Genomic DNA, 21,969 nt, shown 5'->3' on the forward strand with positions numbered 1-21,969 from the left:
AATTAAAAAAAAAAAAAACGTTGTATCAGTACACATACATCTTAACCAAGCCTATTTACAAAAGTATTTTATTTTGTTTGATTTTATTTAAATTAGTATTACTATTTGTTTTACAGACTAATAAAATAAAGATTATGGAATTAGAGCTTCATACAATATTCGTCGAGTTATTAAAAATATGAAAAGTTAATTATTTACATTCTTAAAAAAAATACCGTTAGCTAATTTATTAATTTTATTAATCGTTGGTCGAAAATATTAAAAGCTACGTAAATTAAATTTTTATGTTTGTTGATTGTTTTAAATGGTGTTATACCATAAATTAAATATAATATTATTAAAAATACATTTATAATTGATTTGATGTAGTAGTTAGGTGAGAAGAGCAGCCAGTGCGTCAAAGAACTTGGGACGTTCTTCGATTTTCAGTCTTAATACTGAAATTATTTTTTATTTATTTTATTAATCAATAAATATTTAAATAAATAAAAATAATAAAAATACTTACTTGTTGTATCAAAATAATCCGATTCAACATGAGCATTAGTGTTTTTAGCAGCCTGTTCAAAAGCCTTACCGAACAAACTTCGTGGTTGATCCTCACAAACAGGCGGCACACCAACTAAAATACAAGTACCCTCGTCAGCATTAAAAGTTGCTGAAGCAAGAAGCGGCAAAACCCGTGTATGTCTTTTAGATGTTTCCACGTACGCTTTTAATGTAAACTGGGCAAGCATAAGCAGTGGATGTGGATGAGCAAATAATCTACTATCGAGTGTGCCCTCCGGAATAGTTACGTACAGGAATGAGCCAGCATTCATTACTTGTTTCATTTCTAATATACCTTGAGCTGTTTTAAATATATTACTCAGCATCAATTTGGCTTTCTCGATACCCCGTTGGAGTATATGCTTTTTTTTTAACGATAAACAGTCGAGTGCGTCGAGAAAACAGTGCTGGGGTGAACGATCTTTCGTCGATGACTCCAGTAACGCCAACATCGCGTACACAATATCTGATGCGCAATATTTAAATGTATAGCCAGACTGTAAAGTAAAACTAGCACCAACAATGCTGTCTACGTTGTACTTTGATGCCAGACGTTCAACCATTTGTCGAAACTCCAACCTTAGATTTAAATCCATCGCCGTGAATCGTTGTTTAGATTGATCTAAAGGTAATCCCATTTCAGCAAGCAGCCCACGTAGACGCTGATCTCCGCGTATTGACCAAAGACGTAGAGACACGGCAGTTGTCATCGAGTGCCTCAGACTTGCCTCCACTGTCCAGTGACGATAAAGCGCCAACTGTATATCTTTGTCGTAGGTTACTTTGGCTGCGCTGTGCTGCTGCTGCTCAGCATCAACACCCTGACGATGGCTCAATCGCGAAACGTGACCTTGCAAACGCCCGATTTCTAATACACTCTCACTTGATTCTATTTTGTTAAGAATAGATTGCTCGGAGGAACCAACAATAGCCCACCAAACCATATTCAGACTGTCTTTAGACATCTTCCATGCCATTTCAAATAGTATTACTGCACTAGACTTACTGTAATAGCTATACTGCATGTAATTGAATAAAACAGTGTCACGTTTTTCTTCCCACTCACGACGTGCACGACGTTTCAGAAGATCTTCTTCATTCAAACGACGACGCTTTGACTGACGTGACTCCATTTCATCACCGGAATTTTCTTCCTCTTCTTCTTCATCAGACTGAACATTTGAAATTTAAAAAAATATAAATAATTAATAAAAAAATTTAAGTAAAAAAAAATAATTATCATAGCTACCGAATCTTCACGAAATATTTCATCATATTCAGGAATCTCTTCATCATCATTTGGTTTACCAAGAATACGTATCTGTCCTTCTGAATAGACATTACACAAATCATAAGGTCGATGACTGTCAATTACAAAAAATGTTATGTCTTCTGGTGGCTCTAATATCTCAACTATATCAATTGTACCGCCACAATTAATCATAACGACATATTTAATCTGTAAAAATAAAAAAAATGACTTAATTAATTCAGTATAATAAAGTTGACCTAGTACTCTTGAAATAAATTCGATTATAAATTCATTAAGTACATATTTGTTTAACATATTTATTTAAATGATTGTAGTAATTAAAATATAGTCATTGACATAATAATTATATTACCTCTTCAGCATTATCTTCGTAAGCTTTAATCAGGTCTTGGAGTCCTTGTACTGGTGCAAGAGTGTACACGATGTTGTCATTTTTAAATAATTGTTGTAGAATTTTGCAAGCACAAATAGCATCAATGTCAAAATTAACAAGCAACAAACATCTCTGGTAGCATGAAAAAAAAAACACATTTATTACTTAATAAATAATTATTATTATATTTAAATATAGAGGATTTCAGTATGAATTATTGGTGATTAAATAATAAGTGATTAATGAATAAAAATGAAGGTCAATTAATTGACAAAAGAGTGGATGATGTTAACCTTGATTGTTGGGTTAAGTGTTGAGTTAGTTGTTAGTGTTAATAATATATTTATGCTACTCACCTTTCCTTGTACTATGCTGTAAAAATCATTTTTAAGATCTTCCACAAACATTATGCCTTTATTTACGTCATTTAAAATTATTTAACTCATACAGAGTTTGTTTAATAAATGCCGTTTAAACAATCAGAACGATGTGCATATTCCGTGTATGTCTTTCTCGTTTTCGTTTTCGTTACTTGGCTTTTCACTTTTCGGTTATACGCTAACGGTTGCCGCGAAAATGTTTACTCAAATGTCAGCCGCCTGTTGGCGCTACTCGGTAAGGGAGACCTGCTGCCGCTAAAATTCAATTTATCAGACCACTTTTTACAAATTCAATTCAAATTAACCTCTATAGTAATTATTTATCTTTACTTTATTGGTTTTAATTATTAACTTATACATTATTTAATGTTTTTCTTTTATTCTTAATTATAATATACTGAGCTAGACATGAAAAATTAATTTTCTATGTAACTTTGGCAACTGCACAAGCGCCATCTTTATTGTTCTGTACTTAATCGATACTTGTTTTATTTTTGTGATCTATAAACATTAACCTGAAATAAACACGTGTGTGCTGTATTATTGTTTTAAATCTAAATTGTTATCAATTTTTTGTTTGATAAAATAATAAACAAATATGGCAAGAAGACCTGAGCACTTGGCACCTCCAGAAGTGGTAAATTTTTAAATATTTTTTTATCAGCTCCATTATTTTAAATTATTAATTTATATTATTTTTTAAATTTAAATAGTTTTACAATGAATCTGAAGCAAGAAAATACACGTCCAAGTAAGTTTTATTATTTAATTGTATATATTTATATGTATATATTTAATAAAATAATTTTTTAGCTCACGAATGATGGAAATTCAAGAAAAAATGACTGAAAGAGCTCTTGAGTTGCTCATGTTACCCGAAGATGAAACTTGTTATCTTCTAGACATTGGTTGTGGCTCAGGACTGAGTGGTTCTGTTTTAACAGACAACGGCCATGAATGGGTTGGTGTTGATATATCATCAGCAATGTTAGGTAATTATCATAATTTTAATTATTTAAGTAATTGATTGACATTACTGATGTTTTATTATTGCATCAGATGTTGCCAGAGAACGTGAAGTAGAAGGTGATTTAATTTTGAATGACATTGGACAAGGATTGCCTTTCAAAGCTGGTACTTTTGACGGCGCTATCAGTATATCTGCGCTCCAGTGGCTCTGTAATGCTGACAAAAAGTCTCATAATCCTGTCAAGAGGCTCCTCAAATTCTTCACATCGCTCTTTGCATGTTTGTCACGATCAGCAAGAGCAGTCTTTCAATTTTATCCCGAAAACAGCCATCAAGTTGAGCTGGTGACGACACAGGCAACCAAAGCCGGTTTTTTTGGTGGTGTCGTTGTCGATTATCCCAACAGTACCAAAGCTAAAAAATTCTTTCTCGTTCTTATGACCGGAGGCAACATGCCCATGCCAAAGGCTCTTGGTGACGAGTCAGAGTCAGCACATGCTGGTAAACACGTTTCCAAACGTGAAACTATTAGGGGAAAATCTGTTAAAGGATCAGGCAACTGGATTTTAGAGAAAAAAGAACGGAGACGAAGGCAGGGTAAAGAGACGCGTGAAGATACCAAGTACACTGGAAGAAGACGTAGTGGATTTAATTGGAGAAAGTAATAATTTATTGTAAAATAAATATTTTTTTTTATATATATAATTTAATAAAAATTTATTGAAATACTAGGATCCTTATTTATTTACAGTACGTTTAAGTTTTTATTTTTTATGCTGTTTGCTCGGGAATAAGGAATTTAGAAACACTTTTATAAATTGGATTTGGTAAATTTTCTTTTAATTCATTTCTATCGAGCCATTGGTACTTTAAAGTATCAGGTAAGCTGCCGTTTATGTACTTGCCAAGATAATAAAATATTTTAGCACCTCGTGAACCATCACCACGTACTGCTTTTGGATAAAGGTATTTATAAAACCCAAAAGGTGCATTTCCATAAATCTGTACGGTCAAATTTTCTCCACACGTCTGTCGTAAAACTCTTTCAGCAGCCTACATATTTATTTAAATTAGTGTTCAAGAAAAAAATATGATGTAAAGTAAAATTACCTGTCTCATATTTTCTCCTTCTTCCCTGAGTCCCTGAGGAGGCAGCCAAAAATCATCTTTACCAATTCTTTGTTGCACACACAGAAGCAAAACCTTATCGAGTTTTCTCTCCAACGAAGTTGTTATATTTTTTAAATCTGCCTCAGTGACACGTGAAGCAAATTTAAATTCCTTTAATTCAGCGTCACCTTGATCTTCAATATCCCCAGGACGTTCGACACTCAGAGCATCGGAATCAACTTCAATTAAACCTTTTTTCAGCTGCTCGTTTAGTCTCCTGTCATGTTCTACTTTCAACTCATGATCTGATTTCATGCTGTTCTCGTGCTCAATCTCATTCAGCAAACTCTGAAAATTATCTTCTATCTCACTTTTGGGTGGTGTTATTATTGGATGTCTTTCAATACAAATAGCACTCAGTAAATCCCATTTTTCATTAGTCGCTGTGCTCATTTTATACTTGAGCAAATCTACAATTATTCAAAATTTAATTTAAAAATTACAAATACTTGATTTCCTGACTTAAATCTTACAGTACTTACTTGATAATAAAGTATTAGATTTACAAAATTTAAATGATTGCTTCAACATTTTTTAAAAATGATACCTGCTATTTATTATTATTAAATCAAAGTTGGTTAAGGAGTTGAGGTTGTGTTGTGTGTGTACACATTATTATTAGTAAAATTCAATTGTTATCAATAGATGATAAAATATTATTTTATTTCAAGTAATTGTATCTCACAGACGATAGATGGCAATTAAAAAGTTTTTTTTTCTCTAGTTTGTTATTATTTACTTAATATTTTAAATTATTACTTGAAAATATCAAATGTTATTTTTTTATGATACTGAAGTTAGCCGACGTCCAATAATTTTTGGATTTTTTTTTAGACACTAAATTATTAAAAAAAAAATATTTAAAAAAATTGCACCTATGGTTTATTAAATTTTCTACATGTGCATATTTTTATTTATTTTTTTTTTTTTAAATTAAGCCGTTGAAACAAAAATTCGAAAATTTTTAACTGTCGGCTAAATTCAGGATCATATTTTTTTATGTTACTGAAGTTAGCAGACGTCTAATAATTTTTGGATTTTTTTTTTAGACGATAAAACATTTAAAAAAAAATATTTGAAAAAATTGCACCTGTAGTTTTTTAAATTTTCTGCATGTGCATATTTTTATATTATTTTTTTGCAATTGATTTATTGAAAAACGAAAATTCGAAAATTTTTAAATGTCTGCTAACTTCAGGATCATATTTTTTTCATTAGATTCGAATTTATTTAAAATAAAAAAATTTTAAAAAATTTATAGAAAATCTGGTATTCAAAATTTTCTTTTAAATTTAGAATCTACGGTCAGTAAATAAAAAACGTCAATCGGTGTCATCGGGATGAGGGTGATTGATTATCTGTATCATCGGGATCTGGATCATCAATGCCTTTGTGTCATCGGAATTTGTGTGATAAAAATCCACCGATTTTAATTGATGGTCAATTCCCGATCATAAACTCGCGCGTAATGATGCGCGCGTCGTTCTCAACACCATCTACAACTCAGGTGAGCTCACTGCCGACAATTTATTCTCCAACATGAGACACTGATAAAATACCTCGGACTTTAAAACCATTTCAGACTTCTGAGTGATATTTAAATAATTAATAAAATATAAGTAATTGCCGTGTACAGACTTGTTTATCATCATCACCAACTAGAGAACAATGTCGAGACGGAATCAACCGGACGACTACAGAAAAGGTTTCATTTATTTTATTTATACTTATTATATTACCCAGTGACATATTTTTTTAAATTTCATTTCTTTCGTTTTAATTAAAATTTATTTTAACTTATATTTAATAACATCGTTTAATATTTGTCGGGATTATTTTATTATATCACACGTATAAATTTAATTATTTGTTTAAATTCAAATTATTTTGAGATATCGATTCATAAGCAGTATTATTATTATTATTTTTTTTTGTACACTAATATGAAATATATAAATAATAAATAAATTATTTAGGCATGTCGGTTTAAATTTTTTTTCTGGTAATAAAATCAGCGTTGTTTAACTTGATCTGAACTTTGCCAGTGTTTGAAATTATCAGGGTCAAATTCCTACAGAGGAGATCGTGGTGGTTCGGATGACAGCAGTGATGACGACGAAAGAAATTATAGAAGAAACAGAGACAGATCACCGCTGAGACGACGGCCTTCTGATGAAAGACAACAACGGGCTGAACGTGAAACCACGAGTTCCTTTGGCTCCTCACGTGAAAACACTCAGAAGCAAAAGTTAGCATTTGGTTTTAGCAAAAAACCTAGTGTTGATACCAAGAAAGGAGGAATTCAAATAAAACTGGGTCTTGCAACGGTAAATTATCATCTATTTTTTATCTAAAACCATAAATAATTCAACTTATTACTGATAATAATAATTAAAAATGTATATTGATTGCAGAAACCAACAGCTAAACCAATATCTCCAACAAAAACAACCGTCGCTTCAGTATTTAATGCCGATGATGACGAAGAACCAGAAGAAATGCCTGCGGAAGCACGAATGAGGATGCGAAATATTGGACGAGAAACACCAACATCCGCTGGTCCAAATTCATTCGGAAAAACCAAGCAAGGCTTTTGTGATTCAAAAAAAATATTTGAGAAAACTCTCAAGAAAGCTATGGACGAAGCTAATAATAAATGATTATTATATTTTATCAATTAAAATCAACTGTCACTTTCTGTAAATTCATTAATTATTATTACTAAAATTAACTGGTTAAAAAAAATCCTAAAACTTAGAGTACACTAGGGAAAATTGGATTGTAAGCTTATTTATATTTGTTATTATTATTATTGTTAATGAAACATCCATTACGTATTTACTACAATGAATTACACATCGACAGTTACCTATTTTCTATCAACATCGACTACTTCTATGTAATTAATGTTCTCTAATGCTCATATTTTTTTCCCAATGAGCGACTTTAATGTTAAAATAAACTAATCATTGTCTTGTTGACTTTTGCAAATCACAACCTGTTTCAAGTTGTAATTATATTTGTATTTATAAATCTTGATTGTATTCTATGTAGACAACATTTTTCAATTAAAAATATTCAGTTAATTATAATTGTTATTATTTTATAAATACTAGAGAAAAAAATATAAATAACTTGGATAATAAATAAAAAAACACAATTTTTAGTTTTTTTTTTAAATTTTATTATAATTTTTAGTTGTAATCAAAAATTATGTATTTCAAATTCACTTCCTGTTTTGTTGAGGTCCTTGACGCATTTCCTGCAACAGATAAAATATTAAAATTATTAACTATTGTTTTGGTTTTTAATTAAATGAGGGTAAAAGTGCTGATGATAATTACCCTTGGGAAGTTACGTTGAGGTGGAGTACGAATACGACGATCGGCTTTGGATCTGTTACGTACAACTTTAGAGTGAATTGCACACGAAACGCAGTAGTGCAATTTGGCGTAAAGTTTAGGGAGCTGATACGATTCATAAACGGAAGCATCGTTTATGTCCCGGACAGCAGCAGCCTCCACAATGTTACGGATGACAAATTTTTTAATTGCCTTGTCTTTAGGCACACAACGAGCACAATTGGTACAACGGACTGGATTAACATGACCACGTCCGTGCTTGGCACGACCTCCGTTTCGTCGTTTACAAGTCTGAAAATTCGTTAAAATTAATTAGTAATCAGTAAATCATGTAATTGAATACTCAATCAACAACTGTCTCCAATGCGTCAATCATGTTAATTTAAATTCAAAAATTTTGAGGTTAATAACGCGAATTAAACCCATAAACTGTAAATTTATAAGACGGAATTAAAAAATAATTAAAGAAAATTATGACCAACAATTAAATCAATTTGTTATTAATTTTACATCACTTATATTTATTATTTGCATTTATTGATAAAATAAAAGCCACATGGTTTGAATACACGTCATTTTAACTTTGATTTTTTACTATTATCAAAAAATTTAGTCACTTTAAAATTAATATATTTTATACACAGACTAACTATAAATTAATTGTTATTATTTATAATTTAATAAATAACAATAAAATCAATAATAATTGTTAATAAATATAATAGTTAGTTTAGTTACCATTTTGTCTCCGTGAGAAATGACCGAAAAGAAGGAGGAGGAGATTGGATTTTTATACCGGAAGTATTGAGGACAAATACTAGAGTCAAAAGTAAATTTAACTACAAATCTTTTATTTAGTTTTCATTATGATCCTGAAGTCAGTAGATAATTAAAAATTTTCGGATTTTTTTTTTAACAAATCAATCAGAAAAAAAAATTAAAAATATGCGCATGTAGAAAATTAAAAAAACTATAGGTGCAATTTTTAAAAATGTTTTTTTCGTTATAATTTATCGTTTTAAAAAAATTCAAAAAATGATAAGATGTCGGCTAATTTTAATATCATGTATTCATTAAATCTAACTATTAAATTATCAAATAAAATAGCAAATTATTAATAATAATTAATTGTCAGTAAATAAAATATATAAAAAATAAACACTAAATAGTAAAAGCAAAGCTTACCGACTGGTGATAAATTATTTAAAATATTTAGTTGATGCAGTTGGTTGGCACTGCAATCGTTATTCAAAAAAACCCTCCACAAAACCGACCAATGACAGCGCTTGCATTATTTCAAATAAACGAGCTGCAGCAATCGATATATCGAAAGTGGATCAAGTTTTATGCCGGATTTAGTGCAGTTGACATCTTCGATGAGTTTCTCTGATCAAAATTATATTTTTATGTTGATTCAATAGTTAAGATTTTTTATTTATGGTTGAAAAGTTTAATTTAGTAATAAGTAAGTGATTGTGTTGAGTTGATTCACATTATTAGTGATTAAATTTCACGGCAAGTTGGCGGTATTTTTGCTAAAGTGGGGGGCGAGAGAATCGCAAAATCGATTGCTCTGTATCAGCTGGCGGTTCAATAGCGGCAGTCAGTATCATCAACAATGGCAATAGTAGTCCAGATCCTTCTTTACGTTTGAAATGAGACACAATATCGCAGTAAAGTCGTGTAAAATTTATTTTTTATCAATTTAAATTGTGCAAAGTATCTGTGGTGTAGTTAAGTGTTCAGTGCTAGTGTTGTGTTGCGAGTTGCTGATGCTGATAACTTCCCAGTTCCTGAGCAAACTCATCATCTGGCATCGTCTGGTAGGGAAATAGCAGTTAAGTGACGTTTTTTAGCTGCAATACACTCGGAGCTATTTAATTCAAATCTCCAAGTGTATTAGGACACCCTTCTGCATATTATTTCCTCGCCAAGGTTTGTTCAAATACTTATGATACTGAAGTTAGCAGACGTCTAATAATTTTTGGATTTTTTTTTATACGATAAACTGTAAAAAAAAAAAATATTTGAAAAAATTGCACCGGTAGTTTTTAAAATTTTCTACATGTGCATATTTTAATTTTATTTTTTTGCAATTGATTCGTTGAAAAACGAAAATTCAAAAATTATTAAATGTCTGCTAACTTCAGGATCATCAAATACTTAAGTGTTTTTTTTTAATATTTTAAATATTTTTCTATCATATTCTGCCGCCATTTGATTTTTACTATATATAAATAATTATAATTTTAAGTATTTATAAATAACTAATTGATTACTGTAATAGTAATTGTTGGAAAATCGAAATTCTTTATTTTCATCAATCGTTAAAAATATATAATCGTGTGAGTCTGGGTCGCGAGCGCCATCTCTGTTTGTATTTTTTATTAGCTTACCTGACATCAGTGGTTCTGTCACGTATTTTGATAGAACTTGTTATGATTTTTAATTAACAACTAAACAAATAATTTATAATGTAAATAGCCTGGAATATTTACATGACAATCTGTGAGATTTCTAAAAGTTGAGACGAATTGAATTAAAATATTTAAATAAAAAATGGTAGAAGAGGTTGTAAGCCCGTATAATAAATCCAAGGTACGCAAAATTTTTTATATTATTAAATTAGTAATTAAAATAATTATTGATGATTGTTTTATTTTGAAGAATAAAACAGCAAGACCTAGGCCTGTTTATTTATGGAACGTACTTGATGTACAAAAATGGTTGAGACGACACTGTAGTGATTATTATCAACTTTATCATGAAAAATTTTTATACGTAAGATTTTAAATTAAAAATATTTTATTGTAATTTTATTTTGTATTTGATGATTATCAATAATTACAGCATGATATTACTGGGCGCGTGCTCTTGAGGATAAACGAAAATATTTTACTTCGGCTTGGTATCGATAATGAGGAACACCGTATGGATATTTGCCGAGAAATAATGAAACTTCATTTAAAAACAGATATATTAGAAATACGTGATATTGAGCGTCGAAATAATTATGACAACTAATTTATTATTTTATTAGTGTACAAATACATTAAAATTTATATTTTCTTAATAATATTTATTATTATTTTAAATTTAAGTGTCATTTGACATGATGCTGAAATTAGCCGACGTCTAATAATTTTTTGATTTTTTAAAAAACGATAAATTATGAAAAAAAAAAAATATTTAAAAAAATTGCACCTGTAGTTTTTTAAATTTTCTACATGTGCATATTTTTAGTTTTTTTTTTTCTTCAAATTTAATTGTTGAAAAAAAAGTCAAACAATTTTCAAGTGTCTGCTAACTTCAGGATCGTTTATTTGACACGGACAATTATAATTGGTAAACTTATAAGTAATTAAGTTATATATTTACAGTGAAAAGATATTTAGTCATTTATCTGTGTCTGTTTGACTAGAATATATATTATATGACATTTACACATATTCCTATGGCATATAAAATATATATATACACATACACTTGTGACGCAATTAGATGACGTATACAATGTAATTTTACTAAAATGATAATTATCTTGTCACTGTTTACACAAGTTTAAGTCTTTTGTTTGATAATATTATCATCATCATCATCATCATATTTACATTTAAAAACATTGCGCTAAATTATATTCACAGGATTAATTATAATAATTTAAATTTATTGAATAATTGTATCATCACAGACACAACTCTTCGAGATCACTTGAGTTATGTTGGGTTGCACGTTTATTATTGTCAACACAAACATATAAATCTGTAGTCAAAGTTTCATTATTTTCTGTAGTCGTTGTTGTTGTTGTTGTTCTTGTCGTTGTCGTAGTCATTTTATTACGGGAGTCAGTACGTTGTGTCCGATTGAAATAATTGTTATTTTTCGATTCCCTCCGAGTTTGGGTTGATTTTGTTGGCACTCTGGACGAATCACGAAGCGATACTCCTCGACAGATCGATGCATTCGCTGAATAATTGTTTCCTTGAGTTGGCTTACGCCAGTCGTACCTTCAATTAAAGTAGCAAAAAAAAAGTAGCAGAAAAACAAATAAATAAAGAAAAGAAAATAAATAAATTATTTTTTATTATAAAAGTAAAAAAAAAAAAAAAATCAAACGGTAATTGAGACGTAGATATAAAATATTATTAGCTAAAGATATATTTTATCATACATATATATGTATATAGTCTGAACTACCTTCAGTCCGATCGATGACTTGTGCAAAGAATACATTTATCTGATGTTAAATGGGTGAAAGGCGAGAGCTTATTTTAAATTTAGTTCAGACTAGGTCAAAGATAATATGCTAACTTATTATTAAATGGAAAGTTTCAACGATATTTTATTACTTTTAATATTTTTTTATTTACGATAATAAATTTAAAAAACACCTGAGGATATATTTGAATGATGTCCTGGTACTTTGGGTTTTATCCATATCGTAACTGTCCATCGGATGATTCGCTAACCATCTCTTAGATCCAAAGGGACATCTTTGTTTGAATTCTCTTTTGAATTTTTCCTAAAGTAATAAATAATAATACTTTTAATTTGTCTAATTATCATTTATAATTAAAAGGATAATATTTACTTACATTGTAGATACCGTAGATGAAAGGATTATAACAACTGTTTGACATTGCCAGCCAGTCGAAACAGAACCATATGATATTTATATACCGATATCTAAATTTATAAATTTTATCAAAATATAAATTTATACGACAAACACAATTTATTATTAATTATTACTATTATTATTTGTACTAAATTCGTTTGACACTATGTAATTATTATATTCTTGCTCAATCCGTAATATTGATTAGATTTAAATTTAAATTTAAATTAAATAAACTCGCTAACGGTAATTTAACATAAATCAAATTGATTTATTAAATTTACTATTTACTGTAAATTTGCATTCTATCTAAACTTAGTAATTCGTAATTTGCATAATTAAATTTTTTTTGTTTTTTTATTAAAATTCAATTCACAACTTACTCATTTATTTCTGGATAATTGTACTGAAGAACATTGTAGGTTTGAAGGGGTAGCCAGCAAATTGCAAAGAGAGCGACAACTATTACCAGCATTTTAATTACCTACCGAGAAAATATATTATTACTTTGAATAAAAATATATATACTTTTATAAAAATTAAACAGCTTTAGTCCAATTTACTTTTTTTTTATTTTTCATTAAATTTGCGTCTCGTGAATCCTGGGCATTACCGGGAGCTTTACTACCCCAAAGTCTTAATGCCATTCGTGTATAAACACACGATATTATTGATAATGGAGTTAAATATTGTAAAAATCCAAGTAATGCGCGATAAGTCAGCATTGAATTTTCCGATAAATTTTCATTTTGACAAAACGGCCGGTAGTGTAATCGTCCTGTTTAATAAATTATATTATTTGTGGATAAATAACAATATATATTTATGGCAATTAAAATTAATTGATTCTATTAATTAAAGCATTTAAATATTATTATTTATATAATTTACTGAAGTAAATATTTTCATATCTCCTTTGAAATTTATACTTAAATTATTTCATTTTCAATTAAATTGAAGAAATTGTTTTTTTTTTTTGTTTATTTGCTTGTTATTGATTAAATTTTATTTATAACGAGGGGTGATTGATTTATTAATGCTACTTTTCACATTTAGTTGATCAAAGATTATGAGTTTTGATATATATATATATATATATATTTATTTTCTAAATTAATTTAACAATAATGTAAGGCGGTACGGTTATTAAGGTACAACACGCTAACAATACGGTATATTTATATCTATATGTGAATCTGTTTAATGAAGATTAAACTATTTTAAACGAGTGATATTATTTTGATACCTGCAATGTGTTCGGGAATTAAAATAACTCGAAGTGCAGCAGCCATTGGTGCTGCTAAAAGTCCACTTATCACCCAAATCCCGGCAATAATCATTTTAGCTCTAAGCTTACTCGGACGTGCGCTGGAAAAATAAATGATAGTTTTTAAGTAAAGGTATATAAAATCACGTACATCTCGTTTGTCCATTATAAAATTAAGTTTAATCCTTTTGAAATGGTCACAAATGTCACTGTTTAAATTACTATATAGTTAGAGCATTCGTTGTTTACAGAATCTTTTGCAACTCTTGGTGTATATATTAAGTTGACCCATATAATCATAGATCCACTAAGTATATATATATAAACTATATAAAAAAATATAATTACCTGAGAGGTTTTAATATTGCCCGGTGTCGATCTATAGCTATTGCTGTCAGTGTAAACACTGATACATTGACACAGAGTATTTGGACAAATGGACAAAATGCACACATAAAATAGGGTAAATTCCATCGTTGAAGTAATGCTGCCTGAAACTAAAACGTAAAAATTTATTTTAAGATTAAATTTTACTTTGATTTTATTTCTTAATCTACACTAATTAAAATAACATCTCGAAGATAAATGTCCTGAGCGGGTTAAAATGTATCTTTCGAGCTTAAAACAACTCATAAATTATTATCTTGAAAAATCTGCACTCATTATAGATTCATACATTCTTTAACTTGACTTTACTGAAATTTTGAATGTTTAATTATTTTTTATTATATTATATAATATTTCTGAAACACTTAATTATCGAACGATTATTTGAATTTTAACAAAGTTATTGTTAGCTGTCATTTAAATAATTAACAAATGGGTTAAACTTTATTACTGGCAGTTATTATTAAATTTAATTAACAATTAAAACTTGTCGAAGGAAATGATCACAAATCATCATAGTTAATATTAATATATTCATATTAAACTCACTTGAAATGGAATAACGAAAAGTCCGATCACAATATCAGCAAGCGCGAGATTTGCGATAAAGCAATTAGTGACACTTTGCATTCGGCGGGAAGTTGCAATTATCCACATCACCAGAGAATTACCCACGACAGCAAGTACTGATATACTTCCGTAGCAGATACTCAATAAAAATATTACTCCCACGGGTACATCATACAAACTATCTGCAATATATAAACTTTCATAAAAATCATATTAAAAATCCTTATAAATTTACTACTCAGATTTCCACTTTCTATAAATTTTCATACTTTGATGCATTATTTTTCTTTTACCCTGGTAATTTGAAATAAAATAGGAATAAATCAAAACTTGTTATCTCAAATAATTTTAATAAAGGTTCAAATTTCTGTTGAGATAACTTGGAATACATGAATTCGTATTCCCCTATCAGTATACATTATATATATATATATATATCATTTAGCAATAGTTGTTTACCAAACTAATTCAAATTCACTTCTTAATCCTAAATTATAACTAAATTCTAACCAAATATAATTGAGTTTTGAATAATCATGTAAGTCTACATTAATGGTATAATTTGCAAGAAGTAATTAAGATTTACATATTTTTATTTCTAATTTTTAATTTGTAACGACAATGATGACAAAATTTAAGGATTTACTGTAGCATGTCTTGGAAATAACAGATTTTTTTTTAAGTTCTCTTAGAAGCTTCAACATGAGTAATTTACGATTCTATTGGTTTAGAGAGTAAAAAAAAAAGAATGAAATGAAAAGTAAAGGTTCACTATGTAATTTAAAATTCTGTAACAGTAAACGATAATGGAGTTAAGGAATTTGAATTTTATCGCATACCAATATCATCGTATATTGTTTCGTTGTCGTTAAATTCATATGTTCCATTGATATTTGTAGGGAAGAGTGGCTCGATAATTCCATCCTCTGGAAACCACGAAATGTTGGTCATCCTGGAATTGACGGCCTGTAAAGTACGCATTGCATATACTGTAAATACTGAGACTGATGTAGAAAAACGAAAATTGATTTTTTTTTCGCTCGAGACTCAAATCGCTATATTTGTTCAACTTTCTTTTTATACGTGTATAAGTATATATATACAAATTGATATATTGCTGGTAGTTTGATACTGATATTTGGAAATGAGATTTTACGGATTATTGATGATTTTAGTTTTATTTCGCGTGGAACAGTAGTTAAAGTTATTTTATCTGTTGATAATAAAATTAATTGGTTTTTTGTTGCTTCATAGATTTTATGTTTAATATCTTTATAAATATATAACCCGTTATCTAATATAATTTTATGACTTATAGAACTAATAAATATTTCAGATTTTTTTTTGTTTGATTCATTTTTTTTTTATTTTTGTAATAAATCAAATAAATATATTTGTTTATTAATTTGTGCGAATGGGATTTGTGTCTAAAAATTTTATTAACTGCTGATACTTGATTTTTTTTTTTTATAAACCTCATATCCAGATGATTAATCGTGAGGTGAAGCCGAAGAACCCTTGAAAATCTTTTATAAAGAAAAAAATAAAGGGAATGAAAAAAATAAAAGAAAAGTATGATATTCTGTGGGATTACAAATCGGGAGTTTATAAGAGTAAAAAACTCGTCACGTTTCTGTGATATTGAGACGACTAGAAAAATTTGACTTCACTGAAAGTATTATATGTGAGCACAATATGTCATAATTTTATTTTTTTTTAAAAAAAACATTATCTCAAACCACACAAGTGTTTTTAATTTGTTGTAATATTATTTATTTTCAAAAGATCGAATTGTGCTTTGAACTGAAAAATTTATTTTCCCTCCATTCAGACGTACAAAAAATATTTTTTACGTGCTTGAAAAAAGTTTAAATCTTATTATAATATTAAAAATATGATTTTCTTTTTTTTTTAAATCGGGAAATAAAAAAAAAAAAAAAAAAACAAAGCACCCTGGACAGAATTGGGTATCTCAAAATTTCGGTGAAAGAATTTTTTTTTTTGCTCAAATGGTTATAAATTGTTTTGTCAAACTGTCTATTATTTGTGGCTTGACATTTTTCTTGCGAAGATAAATTATTTTTTTTTTTTCGTTTCGATTTATTTGATTTTGCTTTTAGAAACAAATAATTGCGTAGTCAAGTAAAGAACTTTAATTTTTTTTTTCCTCAGTGGAGTTGAATAAATGGGATGATAATATTTTAGTAACACGTCGATTTAGTTGACAACTAACGAGATAATAAGCAACAGCTCATTTTCAAATTAATCTTACTGATAGACCGTAACATTAATCAACGGATAGCTGACCTTATCTTAAACAAAAGTTGATACACTTTACTTTGTAAGCCAGTCTCTTTTCCCAGTTTCTGAATTCAATGAAACAACTGTAAAGATTTTAGTACAAGTCAAAGTTTAGAAAGTAAAAGTAACATACAAAAAAAAAAGATAAGAAAAACTTTTATCGTGGAATTAAATTAAAACAAAAAATAAATGACTCGAATATGTTGACCACTACAGCTTAATTTAAATTTTTATCTATTTTAATTTTTAAACACAACAATCGCAGTGAATATTGATGAATGCAAAAATTAGTTAATGAATATTTATAAAATTAATTTAACGATTTTTAAAGATTTGTTTTACAATTATAATAAATTAAAAGTACTAATTTTCTTAAATTTATTTGCTTAATAAATATTCACCAGCTCACCTAAATCTGCTTATGCGCTGTCAGAATTCAACTACTCTATACTACAATATATTGTATATTAAAATTTCGTACGTAATTTTTTTTTTCTTTTATTTTATTAAGACATGAAAAAAAAATACTATGAGACAAATAAGCCATTTGGTTGAATATTTACACATAAGGTATCAATTTATTTCCCGTCATCTTCGATTGGTTAATAAAATCTATTAATGTATGCGTATACTTATCTATTTGGATATCAATTACACACATTTTTCTGTCACATATATCTTACTACTGGATACAATAAATAAAACTTGATATTCAATTTAAGTATAAGTTGACACAAGTGATGATAATTAAACCTAAAAAATGTGGATACTTTTTTTATTTTTATAAAACATGTTTCTACTTTTATGAAATTGTTTTAGCAGCTTAATTTTATAATATTTTATTTAAAATTTAATACCATATTATTTACATTTAAATATTTTAGTTTGTCCTGTCATTTAACACATATTTAATTATTATTTTTCAAGGTATAAATATTTTACATATTGCTAATTTTATTTCACAACAAACACGTGCATAAATAAATTGGTAACCAAATACACTAATAAATTTATAAATAGCGCTTTTCTACTAAACAAAATATAAATTTATCAATAAATATTTGGATACACTATTTTTATTAACCAATTTAAAGATTTTGATTCTATATATATATATGTTATTTTATAATTATATTTTTGACACTGCAATTAAGTCTTCTAACGTAAGACTAGTATATGTTTTAAAATAAATACCATGTAGTGTTAGATGTTAATATTAGAAACCACATCAAAGTCATTGAACAAATACAAAATCTATCAATTGGCGTGTCTATCAATTAAGTTGTTGATTGTTAATACAATCCGCCTGTAATTAATTGTATAATTATTCAGTGTCAGTCGAACAATCAAAGTCACTAAAATTTGTAGTGGTTCATCGAGTTACATACGTTGAGATTGCGCTCGAGTTGCACTTTATAAAGTGAAGTGTTAATTAACACTACACTGTGCATATCTAAACTAAAGATGATACATGATATATACCTTCAAAGATACTTATTAACGTCATTGGAAGAATTAAACTTTAAAGTTATCTTGAGCAATTTATGTTTTTAAGTGTAAGAAGAAGAGGAGGAAGAAGAAGAAAAATAAGAAAAAGTCATCAAACTTTGCTATTAAATAATTGAGTTTATGAAATCTTAAACAGAAGATAAAAGTTTGTTGAAAATAAAACTTTTTTTCGCGTTATCACGTTCATTAGGAATATTAATTTTTTATTTAATAAAAGCGATTACTTTAAATGTAATTTGAATAATTTATTTTTAAATCTATTTATTATGCATGTTATTTGAGAAATATTTATAAAATAAAATAAAAAGTCTTCAAGTGAAAACTCATTAAAATATTCTGGTCAATAAATCACTCTGCCAAAAAATAATTAAAATTTTAATTGAAACTATTAGTTGGTAAAATAAGTATAAAAATCTTACCAATCAACTTGGTGTAGACATAAAAAATTAGAAAAAAAAAATCTATCATTCCAGCACAAAAATAGAAACCAATAAATTGCACATTTGGTTTTTTTCACAAATTTTGTTTTTATAAAATTAATCTATAATTACACGATCACATTGCTATTTATAAGACTAAATAATCTTGACCTTCGATTTTGAAATTTATATAACGTAGATTTTTTTTTCCACTATATTTGAACGCATTTAGCACTGAACAAACAGTCATTTTAATATACCACTCATTAATTCACAATTTATAATCATAGTTATTTTTTATTTGATACGATAATTTGTTGAAAAAAGTAAAATAAAAATAAAATAAAATAACCTAATAAAATATTTGAAATGACGTGTGGTTAAGTTAAGTAAACATTTTTTTATATGTTTTGTTATTGCCGGTATATATAAAATTTAAGCCATCATCAACAGTAGCTTAAATTCAAACAAGACCCGTGCTAGACGAGAAGCGACGACTAAATGCGGTTGGTTTTCGCGCGGGGATGAATAAAGTTAAGAGAAACCTGCGCTTTGCGGATCGCCGCGTTGTTTTTGAGCGGGTCCTGCCAATATATTTATATGATAAACTAACATAAAACTTTATGAGATGGAATTTTTCATAGTCACATCTTTGAATCGATTTTCAACAACAATTTTCGGGCTTTTTTCATTATTTTATTTTATCTTTTCAAACAAGCTTTTAGTATATGTTACAATTGTTTTTGTTATTTTATTTTTAAAAGTTATAAATAAATACTATAAATTATTTATCAATAAAATTTAAAGCCTGGGTATTGATATTATGTGTATTTATGCGTAGTCAAAAAAAAATAAAGAAAAAAAACACGTTATCTGATGATAAAATATTCTCTTGTTAAATTCGAGTAATCCAACAAAAAATAAATAAATACATTTTAATACAATTGGATTGAGGTACAAATGTCGTGGGGTAAAACGTTTGTAGTAAGCATGTAAATGGGTCATAAAAGTTGTTTAGATAAATTGGATGTAATTTTACTCCTAAATGTGACACATAAAATCTTGTATATTGTCACCACTCTAGGTACTCGGTATTTATATATTATCCTGATTTTTTATTTTATTTATACTTTAATAAATAAGATTGCTTATTCCATTTTTTTTTTTTTCACTACATAAAGTCATATTAAAATATAAATAGTCATTTCATTATAAATTTTTACCAGAAATACCATTTATTTGTATATAAATGTAATCCTTGATACTATTGGGAAATATATAAGTATATAAGTACCGAGATGAAAATTTGTCCCCTGAGATGGGAAAAGTAGAATTATGTAACATATATATTGTATGGTTGCGGATTGGATTCAAACTCTGGCTCAAGTTTCAGGCAATAGCAAAAACCGATACGAGTCAAATAACATTTTGACAAGTCGGGCGAGTAGCGGATAGCAGCATGTGGCGATCGGTTGCTAGGTGATAAGAGCTTTATCTAGATAGATACATACTTAGACCTATCTGAATATCACTTTGGGACTTACCCGTCAATCCATTCCGATGTTAATGTCTCGCCCAGTAGATGTTTTCAAGATTTATACATACATTGTTATTTCCTTTTTCTAGGAGTTTTTTTTTTCATTTTTTATTTATATTTTTTTAAGTATAGCTAGCAAGTATCTCCAGCAAGGCTCGATGGTTATGTATGCCATATTCAACTATGTCTTTTGCATTTTTCAAAAGACCATTGTACATTTTTACGAAATAGTAGATATCACGGGTAAATCCACTAAGGGATCTACATTCTTGCTCTGTTTTCATCTACATTATATTATTATATTTATTTTACTCATTCATTCTTTCATTCTGTCCTCTTTTCTATTCAGAATTCACTTTTTAAAGAATAGTTTAGTGCCAATGGACTTGGTCTTACGATTTTTATTTTTATTTTTAATGTTAATGAGATTTATCATTGTTAACGTCCTATGAAAGTTTAATATAAAAATTTATTTACACGCTAAAGTGATGAAAAAAAACCCCTTTATATGCATTCAATTTTTTTTTTTTTCTATATTTTGATAATATTTCATAATCGCTATTTATCTTACTGTTATTTTTCTTATCATGAAGCACAAAAAACATAAAATTGAAGGTCCTCTTGATTATTTTTTGTCTTCTAAATATTTTTGTTTTCTTGTATTTTTTTTTTTGACTAACGTTCTGATTTGATGTCATATATATATTATCTGTAAGAAATTATTTGGGCACATGTATGTTATCGGTAAACAACAGTTTAGTTTTTTTATTTTTATATAGTTTGCGGGTGTTCTTTAAATGAATTAAACATGAGTCTGTGGTTTATATTTTTGAGTTTTAAAATTTTACGATGCGCTGACAATAACGATTGCAAGCTATGAAATTTACTGTTAGTCTTTAGGGCTGGCCCACAGGGTCAACCGATAGACAGATTTTTTTTTGTTCTTATCATTCCAGTAAGATAAAAATATTATTAAGCTATTTATGATAACTTTGATATTCTTAATGAAAAAAAAGATAATTTATTGACCCTTCTTCAAATTTTAGTGATAATTGTAACTAATAAATTATTTATTACGATTAGACAAAAAGAAATCAACTGATATAGTTTAAACTTTTTTGCCTTTATTGCTCCTTTAATGTAAAACTCATAATATTATTGCATTGAGAGGATAATGACTCAATGAACAGAAAAAAAAATATAATCCGAGGCAAGTTACGCAATACCTGTCAGAAGTGACGCATATTCAGTAAATATAAACCAAGGAGAATGAACTGTAGATATT

At 28.0% G+C, this 21,969-nt stretch overlaps 7 protein-coding genes across 10 annotated transcripts; 3 read left to right on the top strand and 4 right to left on the bottom strand.

Annotated features, from left to right (window-relative positions):
• Window positions 1-20: 20 nt before the first annotated feature.
• LOC130667710 (cell division control protein 45 homolog) lies at window positions 21-2,763 on the bottom strand. The gene is made up of 5 exons (XM_057469507.1): window positions 2,552-2,763; window positions 2,175-2,327; window positions 1,799-2,008; window positions 509-1,721; window positions 21-437 (listed from the first exon to the last, which is right to left on the bottom strand). Exons 1-5 carry the CDS (start codon window positions 2,600-2,602, stop codon window positions 373-375), a joined length of 1,692 nt encoding a protein of 563 aa, XP_057325490.1. The 5' UTR covers window positions 2,603-2,763; the 3' UTR covers window positions 21-372.
• A 292-nt stretch (window positions 2,764-3,055) lies between these two features.
• LOC130667712 (probable 18S rRNA (guanine-N(7))-methyltransferase) lies at window positions 3,056-4,209 on the top strand. Its single transcript, XM_057469510.1, has 4 exons — window positions 3,056-3,212; window positions 3,289-3,326; window positions 3,389-3,567; window positions 3,635-4,209. Exons 1-4 carry the CDS (start codon window positions 3,174-3,176, stop codon window positions 4,207-4,209), a joined length of 831 nt encoding a protein of 276 aa, XP_057325493.1. The 5' UTR covers window positions 3,056-3,173.
• Window positions 4,210-4,230: 21 nt separating this feature from the next.
• Window positions 4,231-5,352, bottom strand: LOC130667713 (39S ribosomal protein L46, mitochondrial). The gene is made up of 3 exons (XM_057469511.1): window positions 5,197-5,352; window positions 4,655-5,124; window positions 4,231-4,597 (listed from the first exon to the last, which is right to left on the bottom strand). The coding sequence occupies exons 1-3, from the start codon at window positions 5,243-5,245 to the stop codon at window positions 4,316-4,318; spliced, it is 801 nt and encodes a 266-aa protein (XP_057325494.1). The 5' UTR covers window positions 5,246-5,352; the 3' UTR covers window positions 4,231-4,315.
• An 870-nt stretch (window positions 5,353-6,222) lies between these two features.
• On the top strand, window positions 6,223-7,806 carry LOC130668348 (PEST proteolytic signal-containing nuclear protein-like). Of its 2 annotated transcripts, none has more exons than XM_057470593.1 (3): window positions 6,223-6,419; window positions 6,797-7,041; window positions 7,129-7,806. In XM_057470593.1, the coding sequence occupies exons 1-3, from the start codon at window positions 6,383-6,385 to the stop codon at window positions 7,372-7,374; spliced, it is 528 nt and encodes a 175-aa protein (XP_057326576.1). In that variant the 5' UTR covers window positions 6,223-6,382; the 3' UTR covers window positions 7,375-7,806. The 2 variants fall into 2 exon arrangements, with proteins under 2 accessions (XP_057326576.1, XP_057326574.1); XM_057470591.1 differs by having other exon boundaries at window positions 6,224-6,419; window positions 6,776-7,041; window positions 7,129-7,805.
• A 68-nt stretch (window positions 7,807-7,874) lies between these two features.
• On the bottom strand, window positions 7,875-8,970 carry LOC130668349 (40S ribosomal protein S26). Its single transcript, XM_057470594.1, has 3 exons — window positions 8,815-8,970; window positions 8,059-8,367; window positions 7,875-7,976 (listed from the first exon to the last, which is right to left on the bottom strand). Exons 1-3 carry the CDS (start codon window positions 8,815-8,817, stop codon window positions 7,941-7,943), a joined length of 348 nt encoding a protein of 115 aa, XP_057326577.1. The 5' UTR covers window positions 8,818-8,970; the 3' UTR covers window positions 7,875-7,940.
• A 1,508-nt stretch (window positions 8,971-10,478) lies between these two features.
• LOC130668381 (protein aveugle) lies at window positions 10,479-11,211 on the top strand. Its single transcript, XM_057470647.1, has 3 exons — window positions 10,479-10,674; window positions 10,744-10,857; window positions 10,927-11,211. The coding sequence occupies exons 1-3, from the start codon at window positions 10,636-10,638 to the stop codon at window positions 11,098-11,100; spliced, it is 327 nt and encodes a 108-aa protein (XP_057326630.1). The 5' UTR covers window positions 10,479-10,635; the 3' UTR covers window positions 11,101-11,211.
• A 60-nt stretch (window positions 11,212-11,271) lies between these two features.
• On the bottom strand, window positions 11,272-19,655 carry LOC130668380 (RYamide receptor). 3 transcript variants are annotated; one of them, XM_057470645.1, is made up of 10 exons: window positions 19,148-19,655; window positions 15,758-15,884; window positions 14,898-15,100; window positions 14,310-14,458; window positions 13,941-14,062; window positions 13,258-13,472; window positions 13,078-13,178; window positions 12,672-12,762; window positions 12,468-12,598; window positions 11,272-12,083 (listed from the first exon to the last, which is right to left on the bottom strand). In XM_057470645.1, the coding sequence occupies exons 2-10, from the start codon at window positions 15,867-15,869 to the stop codon at window positions 11,762-11,764; spliced, it is 1,446 nt and encodes a 481-aa protein (XP_057326628.1). In that variant the 5' UTR covers window positions 15,870-15,884; window positions 19,148-19,655; the 3' UTR covers window positions 11,272-11,761. The 3 variants fall into 3 exon arrangements, with proteins under 3 accessions (XP_057326628.1, XP_057326627.1, XP_057326629.1); XM_057470644.1 differs by lacking the exon at window positions 19,148-19,655 and adding an exon at window positions 18,414-18,482; XM_057470646.1 differs by lacking the exon at window positions 19,148-19,655 and adding an exon at window positions 17,629-17,651.
• Window positions 19,656-21,969: the final 2,314 nt, after the last annotated feature.

The sequence above is a fragment of the Microplitis mediator genome, chromosome 5 (genome assembly GCF_029852145.1).
Source record: "Microplitis mediator isolate UGA2020A chromosome 5, iyMicMedi2.1, whole genome shotgun sequence".
In the NCBI taxonomy this organism is placed as follows: Eukaryota; Metazoa; Arthropoda; class Insecta; order Hymenoptera; family Braconidae; genus Microplitis; species Microplitis mediator.

Bases quoted from the DNA above. Each gene is read 5' to 3' on its own strand.
- LOC130667710 (XM_057469507.1), bottom strand. From the start codon at position 2,602: ATGTTTGTGGAAGATCTTAAAAATGATTTTTACAGCATAGTACAAGGA. The intron at 2,328-2,551 runs GTGAGTAGCATA...TCATGCTACCAG, and splicing joins ACAGCATAGTACAAGGAAAG to AGATGTTTGTTGCTTGTTAA. The intron at 2,009-2,174 runs GTAATATAATTA...TTATTTTTACAG, and splicing joins ACGAAGATAATGCTGAAGAG to ATTAAATATGTCGTTATGAT.
- LOC130667712 (XM_057469510.1), top strand. From the start codon at position 3,174: ATGGCAAGAAGACCTGAGCACTTGGCACCTCCAGAAGTG. The intron at 3,327-3,388 runs GTAAGTTTTATT...ATAATTTTTTAG, and splicing joins GCAAGAAAATACACGTCCAA to CTCACGAATGATGGAAATTC. The intron at 3,568-3,634 runs GTAATTATCATA...TTATTGCATCAG, and splicing joins TATATCATCAGCAATGTTAG to ATGTTGCCAGAGAACGTGAA.
- LOC130667713 (XM_057469511.1), bottom strand. From the start codon at position 5,245: ATGTTGAAGCAATCATTTAAATTTTGTAAATCTAATACTTTATTATCA. The intron at 5,125-5,196 runs GTAAGTACTGTA...GAATAATTGTAG, and splicing joins ATCTAATACTTTATTATCAA to ATTTGCTCAAGTATAAAATG. The intron at 4,598-4,654 runs GTAATTTTACTT...ATAAATATGTAG, and splicing joins AAGGAGAAAATATGAGACAG to GCTGCTGAAAGAGTTTTACG.
- LOC130668348 (XM_057470591.1), top strand. From the start codon at position 6,383: ATGTCGAGACGGAATCAACCGGACGACTACAGAAAAG. The intron at 6,420-6,775 runs GTTTCATTTATT...TGAAATTATCAG, and splicing joins ACCGGACGACTACAGAAAAG to GGTCAAATTCCTACAGAGGA. The intron at 7,042-7,128 runs GTAAATTATCAT...TATTGATTGCAG, and splicing joins TAAAACTGGGTCTTGCAACG to AAACCAACAGCTAAACCAAT.
- LOC130668349 (XM_057470594.1), bottom strand. The intron at 7,977-8,058 runs GTAATTATCATC...TATCTGTTGCAG, and splicing joins CTCAACGTAACTTCCCAAGG to GAAATGCGTCAAGGACCTCA.
- LOC130668381 (XM_057470647.1), top strand. From the start codon at position 10,636: ATGGTAGAAGAGGTTGTAAGCCCGTATAATAAATCCAAG. The intron at 10,675-10,743 runs GTACGCAAAATT...TTTATTTTGAAG, and splicing joins GCCCGTATAATAAATCCAAG to AATAAAACAGCAAGACCTAG. The intron at 10,858-10,926 runs GTAAGATTTTAA...CAATAATTACAG, and splicing joins ATCATGAAAAATTTTTATAC to CATGATATTACTGGGCGCGT.
- LOC130668380 (XM_057470644.1), bottom strand. The intron at 13,179-13,257 runs GTAAATTGGACT...TTTTCTCGGTAG, and splicing joins TAATGAAAAATAAAAAAAAA to GTAATTAAAATGCTGGTAAT. The intron at 12,084-12,467 runs GTGTTTTTTAAA...CTTTAATTGAAG, and splicing joins TCATTCAAATATATCCTCAG to GTACGACTGGCGTAAGCCAA.